This window comes from Amphiprion ocellaris, chromosome 6 (genome assembly GCF_022539595.1).
Source record: "Amphiprion ocellaris isolate individual 3 ecotype Okinawa chromosome 6, ASM2253959v1, whole genome shotgun sequence".
In the NCBI taxonomy this organism is placed as follows: domain Eukaryota; kingdom Metazoa; phylum Chordata; class Actinopteri; family Pomacentridae; genus Amphiprion; species Amphiprion ocellaris.
The window spans coordinates 29,373,961-29,386,998 of record NC_072771.1 but is presented as its reverse complement, the minus strand read 5'-3'; the positions used below and the strand labels follow the sequence as shown (position 1 = coordinate 29,386,998).

At 38.4% G+C, this 13,038-nt stretch overlaps 1 protein-coding gene across 1 annotated transcript; it reads left to right on the top strand.

Annotated features, from left to right (window-relative positions):
* Positions 1-2,945: 2,945 nt before the first annotated feature.
* hsd17b3 (hydroxysteroid (17-beta) dehydrogenase 3) lies at positions 2,946-11,789 on the top strand. Its single transcript, XM_023282461.3, has 11 exons — positions 2,946-3,186; positions 8,306-8,352; positions 8,944-9,019; positions 9,140-9,247; positions 9,361-9,428; positions 10,071-10,115; positions 10,405-10,439; positions 10,565-10,646; positions 10,727-10,792; positions 10,901-11,050; positions 11,152-11,789. Exons 1-11 carry the CDS (start codon positions 3,036-3,038, stop codon positions 11,266-11,268), a joined length of 945 nt encoding a protein of 314 aa, XP_023138229.2. The 5' UTR covers positions 2,946-3,035; the 3' UTR covers positions 11,269-11,789.
* The last annotated feature ends 1,249 nt before the right edge of the window (positions 11,790-13,038 follow it).

The window sequence follows — 13,038 nt, the reverse complement described above, 5'->3', positions numbered from 1 at the left end:
CCAGCAGGTTGTTTTTCTGTTTTGTTTTTTTTTTTATTGTAAAAATGACACTATTCGTTATTCAAATTTGCCCCCAAAAATTGCCATTTTCTCTTCTAAATACCAAAAGTAAATTTGCACTTTTCAGCTTGTGTAAGAAACCATGACTGAGTCACCTGTAACCAACAGTCGTGTGGCAAAAATAAATCTGAACTGAACTGGTGAACTTGTCTGAGCAGCAGGCTGTGTTTGAACTGAGCAGATAGGATAACACATTGTTTGGAAAAAAAAAATAATTTTAAAAAATCCAGCATTGGTCAAGTGACAGTGTCAGGGGATTTTCAGAACATGATTTCCTTTGAAAGCATGGTGGTTTACAATCTAACCCTCTGAGCTACATTTTTTCCACTTTTCATACTACACTAATCCTAATCATGCTTCTTTTGAAATCCGTTGGCATTTTTCCAGTGTGAAACCACATTAATCATTTCACTGGACATTGCAGCTTCACCAGCACATTGTATAAGGAATTTAGATACCTTATCAAGTATGTGAAGAAGACATGTTTGCACAGGACATATGCTCTGTGTCGACTCCTCCTTCACAGATCTGTACCTCTGATAAAGATGGATATGTTTGTATTAAACATCTGACCAGTGGTGATGGTGACGGCAGACGTTTGGGTTGTTCTGGTGAAAATATCTTGTGAATTTGCCCCAAATGGCCTTTGTAGAAATTATCAGTTTTACTAACCCTTCATATCGATTCAACCAGAAGTTTGTCTCGGCATCTATGAAGTATCTATCTATATTCAGATCATGTCGCATTTTGCATACTTCATTGTGCTGTAAATATACTATAAAGGGATTAAACTGTGATTTTTCCATCAATCACTCATACTTAATGATCCAAAAATGACAGAGAGAAAACATGCTTTCAAAAAATGTGCAAGTTTCTTAAAAATCAAAGCTTAAAACATGTTTAAAAAAACATATTCAGACACTTTGACATTGTCTTGCTCCTGTGGTAAACTGCATGGTTTGCACAAAGTCACATAGTCATATGTCATAAGAAAAATCAAGCCATGATTGAAGAATTCTCTGTAGACCTCCCCGACAAAACTGTGGTGAGACAAGGGGTCCACGGATCACACTGACCTGAAGAACTGTGACATGGAAAAAGGTTGAAACAGCCATGATTCTGCAACTGTCAACTCAACCAGAACCAAGCAAAGAAGGGAGGTGATCAAGGACACATCTCCATCTCAGCAGCACCCCAACAATAAGGTCTCTTTGATAGAGCAGATAGACACACACCACTCTCAGTAAAAGGCACTTGACAACCGGCTTAAAGTTTGCCAAAAAGCATTTAAAGAACACTGAGTGCATGATGAAAAAGATCCTCCAATCTGATTAGTAAAAAACGACTTCTACAAACAATGTCTCCCCATGGAAAGGGAGATCAGGTAAAACTATCCATCCATCCATCCATTATCTATACACCGCTTAATCCTCACTAGGGTCGCGGGGGGTGCTGGAGTCTATCCCAGCTGACTCGGGCGAAGGCAGGGGACACCCTGGACAGATCGCCAGTCTGTCACAGGGCTACATATATAGACCAACAAGCACTCTCACATTCACACCTACGGGCAATTTAGAATGATCAATTAACCTCAGCATATTTTTGGACTGTGGGAGGAAGCCGGAGTACCTGGAGAGAACCCACGCATGCACAGGGAGAACATGCAAACTCCATGCAGAAAGATCCCGGGAAAGCCGGGACGCGAACCAGGGACCTTCTTGCTGCAAGGCGAAAGTGCTAACCACTACACCACTGTGCAGCCCCAGGTAAAACTAAACAAATAATAAATGCATTCAAACTAATGCATCCAAATTCAAGAAAATCTGCTCCAGAATGTGTGTGGTGTGAGATGGAGGCACCACTTCACCTTTCAGCACAACACTGAACCAAAGCATGCAGCCAAGTCCATCGGAGCAGCTTCAGGACAATTGCTTGACTGTTCATCAGTGGGCTAGCACTCAATCTCAGACATAAGCCCCATATAATATGTGCTGAGATATGTAAAGATGGCAGCTTACAAGGTCTTCCTCTTCAGTCTGACAAACCTTGACAGGATCTGTCAGGAAAAGTGGGATCAACTGTCAAAATCCAGGTGTACAAAGCCTGGAGTGACTTACTGAGAAAACCAAATGGTAACTGCTTCCACAGAAGCCTTCACATGGTACTGAATCAAGGGTTGGATGATTTTTTAAGAAATTGCAAAAAAAAAGTAGCTTTCATTTATAGACTATTAGGTGCAGATTGATATAAAAAAAATGCAATTTTTGCATTTCAAATTATAGCAGCAACCTTGAAAATATCCGTTCTGCACTTTTTATGGCACGTATGGCAATTTGCGGTAACAGCAGTCATGTTTTTGATTCTCACTTGCCAAAGATCCAGACAGCATCACCTGTGTGATGTCGTCAGTCAGTTGGCAACTGGAAAAGAACAGAATGCTTCTTCACACAGAGGAGAGCTGAAGAGCAAGTCTGCTGCATTAGTCTTTCTGTGGCAGAGAGATGCCTGTTGGGTTCTGTGTAGGAATGTTACTACTGAGGACTTTCATCTAATTTCATTTGTGGTTCATCGTCTCAGTCACCCTTGTGTTAAATCATTTTGCGATAGATAGATAGATAGATAGATAGATAGATAGATAGATAGATAGATAGATAGATAGATAGATAGATAGATAGATAGATAGATAGATAGATAGATAGATAGATAGATAGATAGATAGATAGATAGATAGATAGATAGATAGATAGATAGATAGATAGATAGATAGATAGATAGATAGATAGATAGATGTCTTTTGAATTTGCACACAAGTCAGAGATAGAGTGAGAGTGTGTGTGTGTCTGGAAATGGGAGTGTCCTCTAACTGGGTTATTCCCTCTCTTTCTGTCAGTCTTGGCCACTGGACTCAAAACTTTTTCTTACAGCACACACAGACACACAGAAGCTTAAATCTTGCTATACCAGAAAAGCAAAGCATGGATTTGATGGAACTAATTTTCGTCTGTCTTGGTGCAGCCGTTGTTGTCTACTATGGAGTTAAACTGCTGTTTTTCGCTAGGATGCTTTTTCCAAAATTGTGTTTTCCACTGCCAAAAACCTTCTTCACCTCTATGGGCGAGTGGGCAGGTGAGCAGTGTGTGTGTGTGTGTGTGTGTGTGTGTGTGTGTGTGTGTGTGTGTGTGTGTGTGTGTGTGTGTGTGTGTGTGTGTGTGTGTGTGTGTGTGTGTGTGTGTGTGCTTGTGGATGTGCATATTTGTGTGTGTGCTGTATGTCAGTACTCTAACAGGATATACTGGGGCTAATAAATACTAGGACTTGGGATATACAGCATTCAATGCAATTTAGATGTCAATTATAATACATATTTATTTATAGCTGTGTGAGCAATATGTGCAAAAGTGCACGTGGCAGAATGTGTCCCTACATGCATAAGACACTAAACAAATACAGAAGCCTACAGAAGCTCAGTCACCGATGAATACATTTTGACTGTGAAACTGTAAAGAAACAGATGATTTTCCAGCTCAGACTTGTTCAAATTCTTCAGTGTTACACAAGATGGCAGTTGTGTAATGTTTAAAATAAAGAAACAAGTCCTGATTTTGCCTAAAAGCCATTTGTTCATACCTACTGAGCAGCTGCTTGCATGTACTAAAAAAAAAAACTGTCAGTATTTTTTATGTATTTCAGACTCATTTGTATAGCAACACATTATTTGCATGTACATTATATGAAGCACATGTATGTTTGATTTTTTTTTTGCATAACATTATTTCACTTATTCTCACATTTACTCTGAATGCAGAATGTTTACTGTCTGCATGGTTATGGTTGAATAATAATCATATGACAATGAGGGAAAACAAGTGTGACTGGAAATAGAAGAACATTATGTGTACATAATAGTTCCTAATGACAGAATAAACCACATTGTTTACTAGAACACTTTACCAAGAATGCCTTCAGGGTAAATTGACAAAGGCAAATGATAAGCGAGGCGCTGCTGCATTTTCCAGCTGGTGCAATGAATCCTACTCGCTACCTTCCTGTAAACTTGAAAAGAGTGCCACTTTAACTTAAACACAACTGAAGGGACACAGTCAGCCTACAGTCTCCGAGTAACATTCCTCTGCAGGTCCCAGAGCGATCTCAACCGACTGACGAGACTTCCTCTGGCATCTTCTGAAGAGGTTATTCAGTCTCCCACAATGCTAAAAGGAGCCTTGTGAAAAACAGAGCACTGGGCCGATCTTTCCTTTCTTTCAGAAGTCCACTTTCATTCCATTCCAGCACAGAGAAAAAACATCAGAACAGTTTGTTCTAGGGATGACTAAGCCCCATCCTGCTGCTTTCATTTCCCTCTTGTTCCCTCCTGATCCTCACAGAACAGTCTTCAATTTCAATGAGCTTAAAATGTATTGTAGGGTACCTGCTTAAACTGATACAAACATATAATGTATATTGCATTTATGCACTACACTACACTGCATATGCATGTGTATGTCTGTGTTTTGATTGTGTAGAATGATAGAACTTGGGGAAGGTGTCAGGTGGCACAAAGTTTTATAGGAACAGCCCCAAATTTGGCCTTTTTCCATTTCGGTGTAGGATCCAACAGGTTCAACCATGACATTGACTCAGAGTGTGCCCAAATTACAACAAATAGTAGTTATAGGATGTAGATTCAATGAACACATAGCAAATAGAACAATAGAGGTTTGTTATATTAGCCCATATGGTGAATTTTATGTCTTCAATGGTGATATTTAAGAGAAGAAGATTACTGCTCGACAAGAACAGAAAAACATATGCTTGTCCAATCAGTTTTGAAACCCACACAGAAGTTTTTAAGGGACACCCAGAAATACCTACCCTGGAATAGGCATTTTTTTCTTCCCCAGAAATGCCCCAGAAATGAGGTTCCAGAAGAGCAGTTCTTATGGTTAGAATATGCACAAAGTTATTAACATAAATTACATGTAATTTTATATTTTAAAGAAAGGATATGTTTGTTTTCTTGACTATAATTTCATTTAATACCAACCAGCAGTAAATCACAGTATGTCTTCTTTTGTTGCATCACTCTGTCTCACTGCAGTTCTCTTTGAAGAAAGGCCTCCATGGGCCATTGCAGTTCACAGAATTCATTTGCATAAGAAAAATGTCAGAGCAATGTCTCTTTTGAAACTAGTCTGGAAGCAGATTATTCTCTGCTCGTTAATTTAATTCACAGAGTTTGACACTGAAAATTCTAGTATTATATAACCATATTTTTTTATAACTATTTGAGAATGTAGTTCTAGTAATGTGTTCCCTGTGAAACTCTGTCTACAGAAATATAAGGATTTTAGTTAACATCCATGTTGTTATTGATTTTCTTTTTATTGGTACAGTTACTAGTACAATGAGAGCTAAAAATTGTTGCCACCAAGGAGCAAAACTGGTCACACCTAACTTCTATGAATGCAAAAAGACAAGTAACAGCTGTTTAGTTGTGGAACTTCCCTGATAATCCAATTCCAGTAACCCTAGAAGTCACTAATAGGCACAAGTTCTGTTGTAGCTGTGTTGGCTGACATTTTAGCATCTCAGTTAATGTGATGTTAAAAAAAAAAAAAAAAAAAAGTTGTGGATATATGATGATGTGGTTTAATGGCAGTAGAATGTGCAAGGTGGCCAAGATGTTCATCTTTCCAGACATGTCTTCCAGGTCCTGGCGTGTTGATGCCATATCAGGTTGAATATCTATGTTGATTGTTGTGTCAAGGGACCTCCTCTTAGTTGGGCATTTCCCCACAGGAAGGCATCCTGATCAAGGGCTCACACAATCTCCGAAGGCGAAAAGTTGCTCCTAAATTGCCAAATTTAGATGAATTTCTAAAAATGAAGGAAATGCAGTCCTAACCTTACGACTCCTGTGTTTTGAGACTGAGAGTAGTGCATTCAGCACTTTAGCACTAGAAATAAGTCTCCCAGAAGCCAGAGGTGGACCAGAGAACTCCTAAGTCAGACTACACTAATTCACCTGTTCACACAAGTGTTGTGGAAATTTACAGAAATAATCAACTTTTATGAGCAATATGGTTTGAAGGTGAGTTCATAATGATTCAATCGGCTTAGAAACGGGTGAAAACAAACCAAAATGCCTATTATGATGATGTGCACAACTCTACACTGCTAAAAATCTATCTTCATTTCTATGTATGTGTATTAATGAAAATCAGTTCACTGAAACATTTCACAATCGCTGCAGACATAGTAAGTTCATTAATTAAACACAACGCCATTTATAGCAATGTAACTTTATGCAAGTGTAGAAACATCAGATCATAACTGCGCAGTTGAAACTTTCAAGAGAGCAATTCACTTCACTCTACTGAGAGCAAGCATTTGAGAAATCTGGTTTCCAAACTTTCCCAGTCCCATGTTGCTTACTTGCAGCTGTCTGACAACCAGTTTCTCAGTCATGTTTGGAGCGAAGAGTATTGTGGGGAACTGCAGTTAAGAGAGAATGTTGGATTGAGGCCAGGTTTCTTCAGAAAGGACTAAATATTTGCCTATTTAATAATCACAGGGGCCTGTCCAATTCTATTAAATGACTGGTTTAAAGCAAAAAACAAGCAAGTAAACATAACCCACATACTTTCTCACTCAGCTGCAGTGGAATGTAGCCAACAGATAATTTGAGTTTTATGTGATCAGGTTTTAAAGAATCCATCTCTACGATTTTTACCATCATCACAGCACAGAGGGGATTGGAATATTGGTTTGTGGCGCTCCTGTGAAATATAGTCACTTTCTAATGGACACTGATCCTGGAAAATGTGCTTTTAATAGAAAATATATCATTGTTGTGAGCATGTTACATCGTTTTTGTCTCTTTTACCTCTGCAAGAGTGTCTAAGTTCATAAGATTGGCAGCAGTAATCTCAGGAATAGATAGCTGTCTAAGCACTTGATCAAACAAAACCAAATTATGTGCATGGATAGATACCACTGCAGGTAAGTCAGAAATCATGACTCTTTTTTTTTCTTTTTGTAATTTGAGTAAAGCAAACCTTGTAAATCAGATACATTCCTAAATGTGCTCAGATTTGCACAAAATTGGTTAATGCATAAAGCCATTAAATGCACTTCAGAGACTTTGCAGCTTTCACATTTTCAAATGAGTCACACCAGTTTTTAACAGATGTACAGGGTTGATGCTGGGAACCTCTTAGTTCTAGTTAAAATCTGACAGAGACATGTAATTTCAGCAGGCAAAATTAATCTTCACTGGCTTAAAAGAAAACCTGGAATTTAATGAACCTTCTGTTTTAAAAACTGCAACAGTTTTGAGTGATAAATCTGATATCTTGTATGCTGCTGATGGGAGATCCTGACAGGCATAGCAACAGTAACTAGGGGTGTGGGGATGGGTCAGTCAAAGGGTCATATGATTTTATTTTAACATTTTATAAGTTATGAATCTTGTTTTTTTTTAATATAATGAGGTAAGGTTTGTGCCAGCCTTAATCACTATCCTCAAGGAGATGATATCATACTTCTGCTTTCCAGCAAAACAACAATGAAAAAAACTCAACGCAAGAAACAACTTGTTGGCTTGCATGAGTGCAGAACATTTCATTGAGCTGATTCAGAAAATGAGTTTTCTAAAAGTCTTGGTGATTTGAGCTTTGCCATTTGCCATCGTGCTCATTCAGTCAGAAACAAAGGACTGTTTACACACTTGCAAGGTGCATTCAGTTTGTTCGTTCAACTGAATAAATGGAGGCTGAAGGCCTCCCTGCATCTGAGCAGTTTTTTGGCAGTCTCAGAATACTCATTTGGTTTATCACCTTCCTAACAACACATCCCTTTAATGCTCCCCATTTACAAAGTGCTCTTTTCTTAATCTTGAATCCCAGTTAGATGTAAATGTTTATCACTTTAGATTTGAAAAAGGTGAAGAAAGGAGTTGGTGATCTTTGTAATCGGGATAAGAAGGACATGGGAGAGTCATACAGAAATGGGCAGCTCCTGCTTCTTCTCACTGAATTCTTTATCGCAACTGGGGAACATGCTGTTTTAGCACAGTGTGTAAGAACAGAATGGACTAGTTATACAAATACAAAGACTATCCTACAACTAAAAGGTAGTGCAGCTCTGACTCACAGTGCCTCTGGTGATTAGAGAGGAAACTGCAGGACAATATGACAGCTGAGTGAATTCATTTCTAACTCTGATTTTTACATCCTTGTTTCAGTGGTGACTGGAGCTTCAGAAGGCATAGGAAGAGCATACGCATTTGCAGTAAGTGATTGTATGAATAGCACTGCTTGTTTTAGCATGTACACTACCGTTCAAAGTTTTGGGTCACCCAGGCAATTTCATGTTTTCCATGAAAACTCACACGGTCATTCATGTGCTAAAATAGTTGCACAAGGGTTTTCTAATCATCAATTAGCCTTTCAACATCATTAGCTAACACAATGTAGCATTAGAACACAGGAGTGATGGTTGCTGGAAATGTTCCTCTGTACCCCTATGGAGATATTCCATTAAAAATCAGCCGTTTCCAGGTGGAAGAATCATTTATCACATTATCTTCATTCAAAAAATGCTTTCCTTTCAAAAATAAGGAAATTTCTAAATGACACCAAACTTCTGAACGGTAGTGTATGACAGACAATTCTGTGCATGAAACTGAAATTTAATATACCAAAACTAAGTACATTTTCAAAGCTAAAACACCTGTTGCACATTATAACTTTTTCATGTATAATCCTGTTTTTTCCTGCCAAGTTTATCATGCAGGTTAAGATATTTACTTTTTATATAATGTATATCTACGTTTTTTTCCTTTGGCCTACTTTCTACTATGGCACTTGCCATGCTTCTCAGCTTGCTGAACGAGGAATGAACGTTGTTATCATGAGTAGAACCAAGGCAACACTGGATCAGGTGGCCAAGGAAATAGGTATACACTTGGATGTTTTATTGGGTCTTTTTAAGAAACGATGACACGTACAGATGTACTGCTTGTCATCTGTAAGAATACATATTGTGCTGCTTATTGACATTTCCTCTTTCTCCACAGGTGAAACCACAGGGCAGACGGTGAAAGTGATAGCAACAGACTTCACGAATCAAAATGTCTTCGATGAAATAGAGGCTCAGCTGAAAGACCTCAATGTTGGGATTTTAGGTTGGACATTTATTTATTCTTTCATGTAATGTCTTAAATAAGTCCATATTTAAAATAGTATCAGTGGAGTTTCTTTCCACGTCTGAAACTACAGCTTTTTTCCCCCATTCCAGTCAACAACGTAGGCACACTGCCCAGCCACATCCCCTGCAAATTCTTGGAGTTTGAGGAGCTTGACAAGGTCAGTGGCACCTCAGCAGTTCTTACTTAAAGGTGCCTTGTGATGTTTTCTTGGAAACAAAAAAATGTTTTGTTCACATTTCTCATGAAAAACTCATCATGTGTGTGAGTTCCGCTCCAACACACATCCTGAATGGATCCTCTTCAATGTAAATTACTCACAAAAGCTACTTTCAGGTATTTTGCGTCCTTCATTGTTCTCATTCATGCTTATCTACAATATCTTTGGTTTTTTTTTCTCCTGTCTTTACTGGTGCATAGCTATGAATCTTGGCATGTAATCACCGGTTTCAAACCGCCTGGCAGGTTACAATTGCATCACCAGTGTGTGTTTTCACAGGCACAGTCATGCCCATGTGCTTGCTCAAGATAAACAACCTACTGAACAGCTCCGTAGCCGTAGGTCAAAAAACTTTAATGATTCCTGTACAGATTGTTTCTATTTGCACTAGGCCATTTGCATAACTGACAAATTAGATTTATTTGTAGTAGTTTTTCAATCATGTATCAGTCAAGTTTCAATCCCCACACGGTTTCACAAAGAACTAAATTGAAAAAAATACATTCTATCTGTATCAACCCCTAAACACCAAACCTCCTTTCGTCAGATAACACATGAAATCCTGTTTATGTTTGCTTTCAGGCAATTATAAACGTGATAAACTGCAATGTGAAAACCATGGCCAAGGTAAGGGTCCTCAATGCTACCTTTTTTCAAAACAGTGAATTTTAGGTCACACCATAAAATCTCAATGACATAAACTTGTATATAAACTGTTATTTTCTCACTTAATAGACGACATTTCAGTCAGACTTTCATTAGGCCAATTTAGTTCATAGTGACCAAGACAATATGAACAAAATTGGTCGAATGAATATTATATTGTCGAAGATTCTTTGTTTTCTTCTCAAACAAATTAACTCTGTCAATACTTTTGCTTGCCTCCAATCTAAACTTGTTTTCATTTTCTCTCCAGATGTGCAAAATGATCCTCCCAGGGATGGCAAACAGGTTTCCTGCCCATGTTTTTTTCATTAGACGTAATGTGTAATGCAATAAAACAATAACATACTGAATAAATTGAGTTTCTGGCAACAAAACAAGACCATAACTGGATTTTTTTCCTGCCTCTACAGGGGGAAAGGCTTGATTTTGAATATTTCCTCTGGAATTGCCACTATTCCATTCCCTCTATACACCCTGTACGCTGCATCAAAGGTGAGTTCAGCATCATCAGTTCACTTCTAGTCCTTGATTACATTAAATGATCAATCATACTTTAATTTGTGTTTCTATAGGTGTTTGTGGAAAGATTTTCTCTAGGTTTACAAGCTGAATACAAAGACAAAGGGATTATTATGCAGGTACTTTGACATTACAGGAGTAAGAAATGCATAAGTTCAAAGTTTTATATTTTATATATCTCAAATCGTACCACAACTTTTTCTTTCTCCCTGCTTCTGTTTTCTCAGGCAATAGCTCCATTTGGGATCTCCACTCGAATGGCAGGTTACCAACAAACTAACACAGTGACTCTGTCACCAGAAGACTTCGTAAAAAGCTCCTTGCTGTACCTCCGAGCTGGAGACAAAACAAATGGCAGCGTCTGTCACACACTTCTGGTAAGACATACAGCCACAAACATATTACAATGCCATCAAATGCCAGCTAACACGGCGAGAGATTGACTTGTACTAATCAATGTGTTTGTGTCTTAATACAGGGCTGGTTACTGCAGGCCATTCCCCTAAAGGTTCTCTATTCAGAGTTTATGCAACACAGCCTGCAAGACTATGTCAAGAAAAAAACAGCACAGACGGCATCAAGCTCTGCATCATGAGCACCTCTTGAAAACAATGGAAGTAAATAGGAAAAAACCCAAAAAGTAATGTTAAGACATTTGGTTCAAGTGTTCCTTTACTGAAAATAAATGTGTAATTATGGAACCGATGAATGTGAAAGCTTGTTAAAAATATTATCATTATGTACTGTGTATGTATGGATAAAGTATTATTTTGTGTGCAGGGCTAGTTTACACCTGTTTGGAGCTTTTGGAACAATGTGGGTAAACTACCCTCAGGAAAGCACCTTTATAAATTCTATTCTTTGGTTTTAAGTTCTTATTTTAGAGGGAGTGATACGTCTGTGACTTTAAATTGACTGTAGGTGTGGGTGCGAGGGTGCACGGTTGTCTGTCTCTTACTATCAGCCCTGTGATGAATTGGCAGCCTGTCCAAGGTGTATCCTGCCTCCAGCTCACAGAGACCCTCTACAGGATAAAGCGGGTATAGCTAATGGATGGATGGATAGATGGATGATGCCTCTGGTTTTTGATCTTATTAAAAATATGTTCAACATTCATGGCTTCGTGTTTACCCCTTTTTACATCTCTGCTTTATTCCAAACATACTGAGTCTTCTCTTATTGACATTCAGGAGCATCACTCCCTCAAGAGGACGCAATTTCACCTTGTGATGTGCAATTTTATCTCAGTCCAGTGGCTCAACTTATCCAAAAGATGACATTAATCAAGTCTGTGTATTTCTTTATAGTTCCCTTCATATATTTTGAGGTTAAATAAGTAGGAAATCTAAACTGTTACGTTACTTTCTTTTTGAAAATTTATGGCAGAAGTCACGTCAAGTCTTGAAATTTTATTGACATGTTGCACAGATAAATTTGAAAAAATCTTTACCCACACCACCATAGTCATTTTAAGCAAATCTTTGAGGCATTAAATGCAGTTAAACAGTTATTGTTCTGATGTCCTTCAAATTAACATCACATCCTTGGACTCCAACACCGATACGACTGATAAGTGTGTGTTTGTGTGTCTACTTTCTCATAATCATAAGTCTTGATGAGGAATATGAGTGACATTGAGTTTGGAGCCTTCTCTGTGAAACTATTTCACCTTTACACACATCTTACTGTTATATAATGTAACACACACACACACACACACACACACATACTTTTAAATGTCAGTATGATCCTCTGTTCTCTGCTTAGATGGAAGAAACATTTGACCACATGAACGCACCACCAGACCACGCTGGTGTCAGTCACCGTTCTGATCCACAGAAGCATTTGGGGACAGCAGAAGAACTGATGAGCTTCTACCTGTTTCCTGAGAGGTGAGCCCCCACTGGAGACCTGTGTTTGATAGTCTGCTGCAAACAGGATGATGAACAGTGTTTAACGTAGACACAAACATTCCCTCATCTGTGCATGTGCAGAACCAGACGCACACAAGCGTTTGAATTAGTATGTGCTACGGAGACGTCTGACCTGGAGGAGTCACTAATCACAGGGTGACCAGAGTGTTTAGACAACCGTGATGAATGATCCTCCCCATGAGAGATAGTGCAGGGGATAGGAAAAGAGCAAAGGAAGGACGGTCGGAGTGACCCTGAGTTTAGATGATCTGGTCTGACTGTTTGAAAAAGACAAAGAAAAATTCATCCACCAAGAAGAATAGTTTTTATTTATCTCTTGTGATACACTCTTGATACACTTTCAGCATGTTTACAACATCTGATAACAACAAAACAAGGATGGAGAGAGAAGAATTATAGTCAAGAAATTAAGTGAATTATCTAAAAATGGC

What these genes read in the sequence shown, in the direction of transcription:
- hsd17b3 (XM_023282461.3), top strand. Translation starts at nt 3,036, where the DNA reads ATGGATTTGATGGAACTAATTTTCGTCTGTCTTGGTGCAGCCGTTGTT. An exon ending in CTCTATGGGCGAGTGGGCAG is followed by an intron (nt 3,187 to 8,305) that starts GTGAGCAGTGTG and finishes TCCTTGTTTCAG; the next exon opens with TGGTGACTGGAGCTTCAGAA. An exon ending in GAAGAGCATACGCATTTGCA is followed by an intron (nt 8,353 to 8,943) that starts GTAAGTGATTGT and finishes CATGCTTCTCAG; the next exon opens with CTTGCTGAACGAGGAATGAA.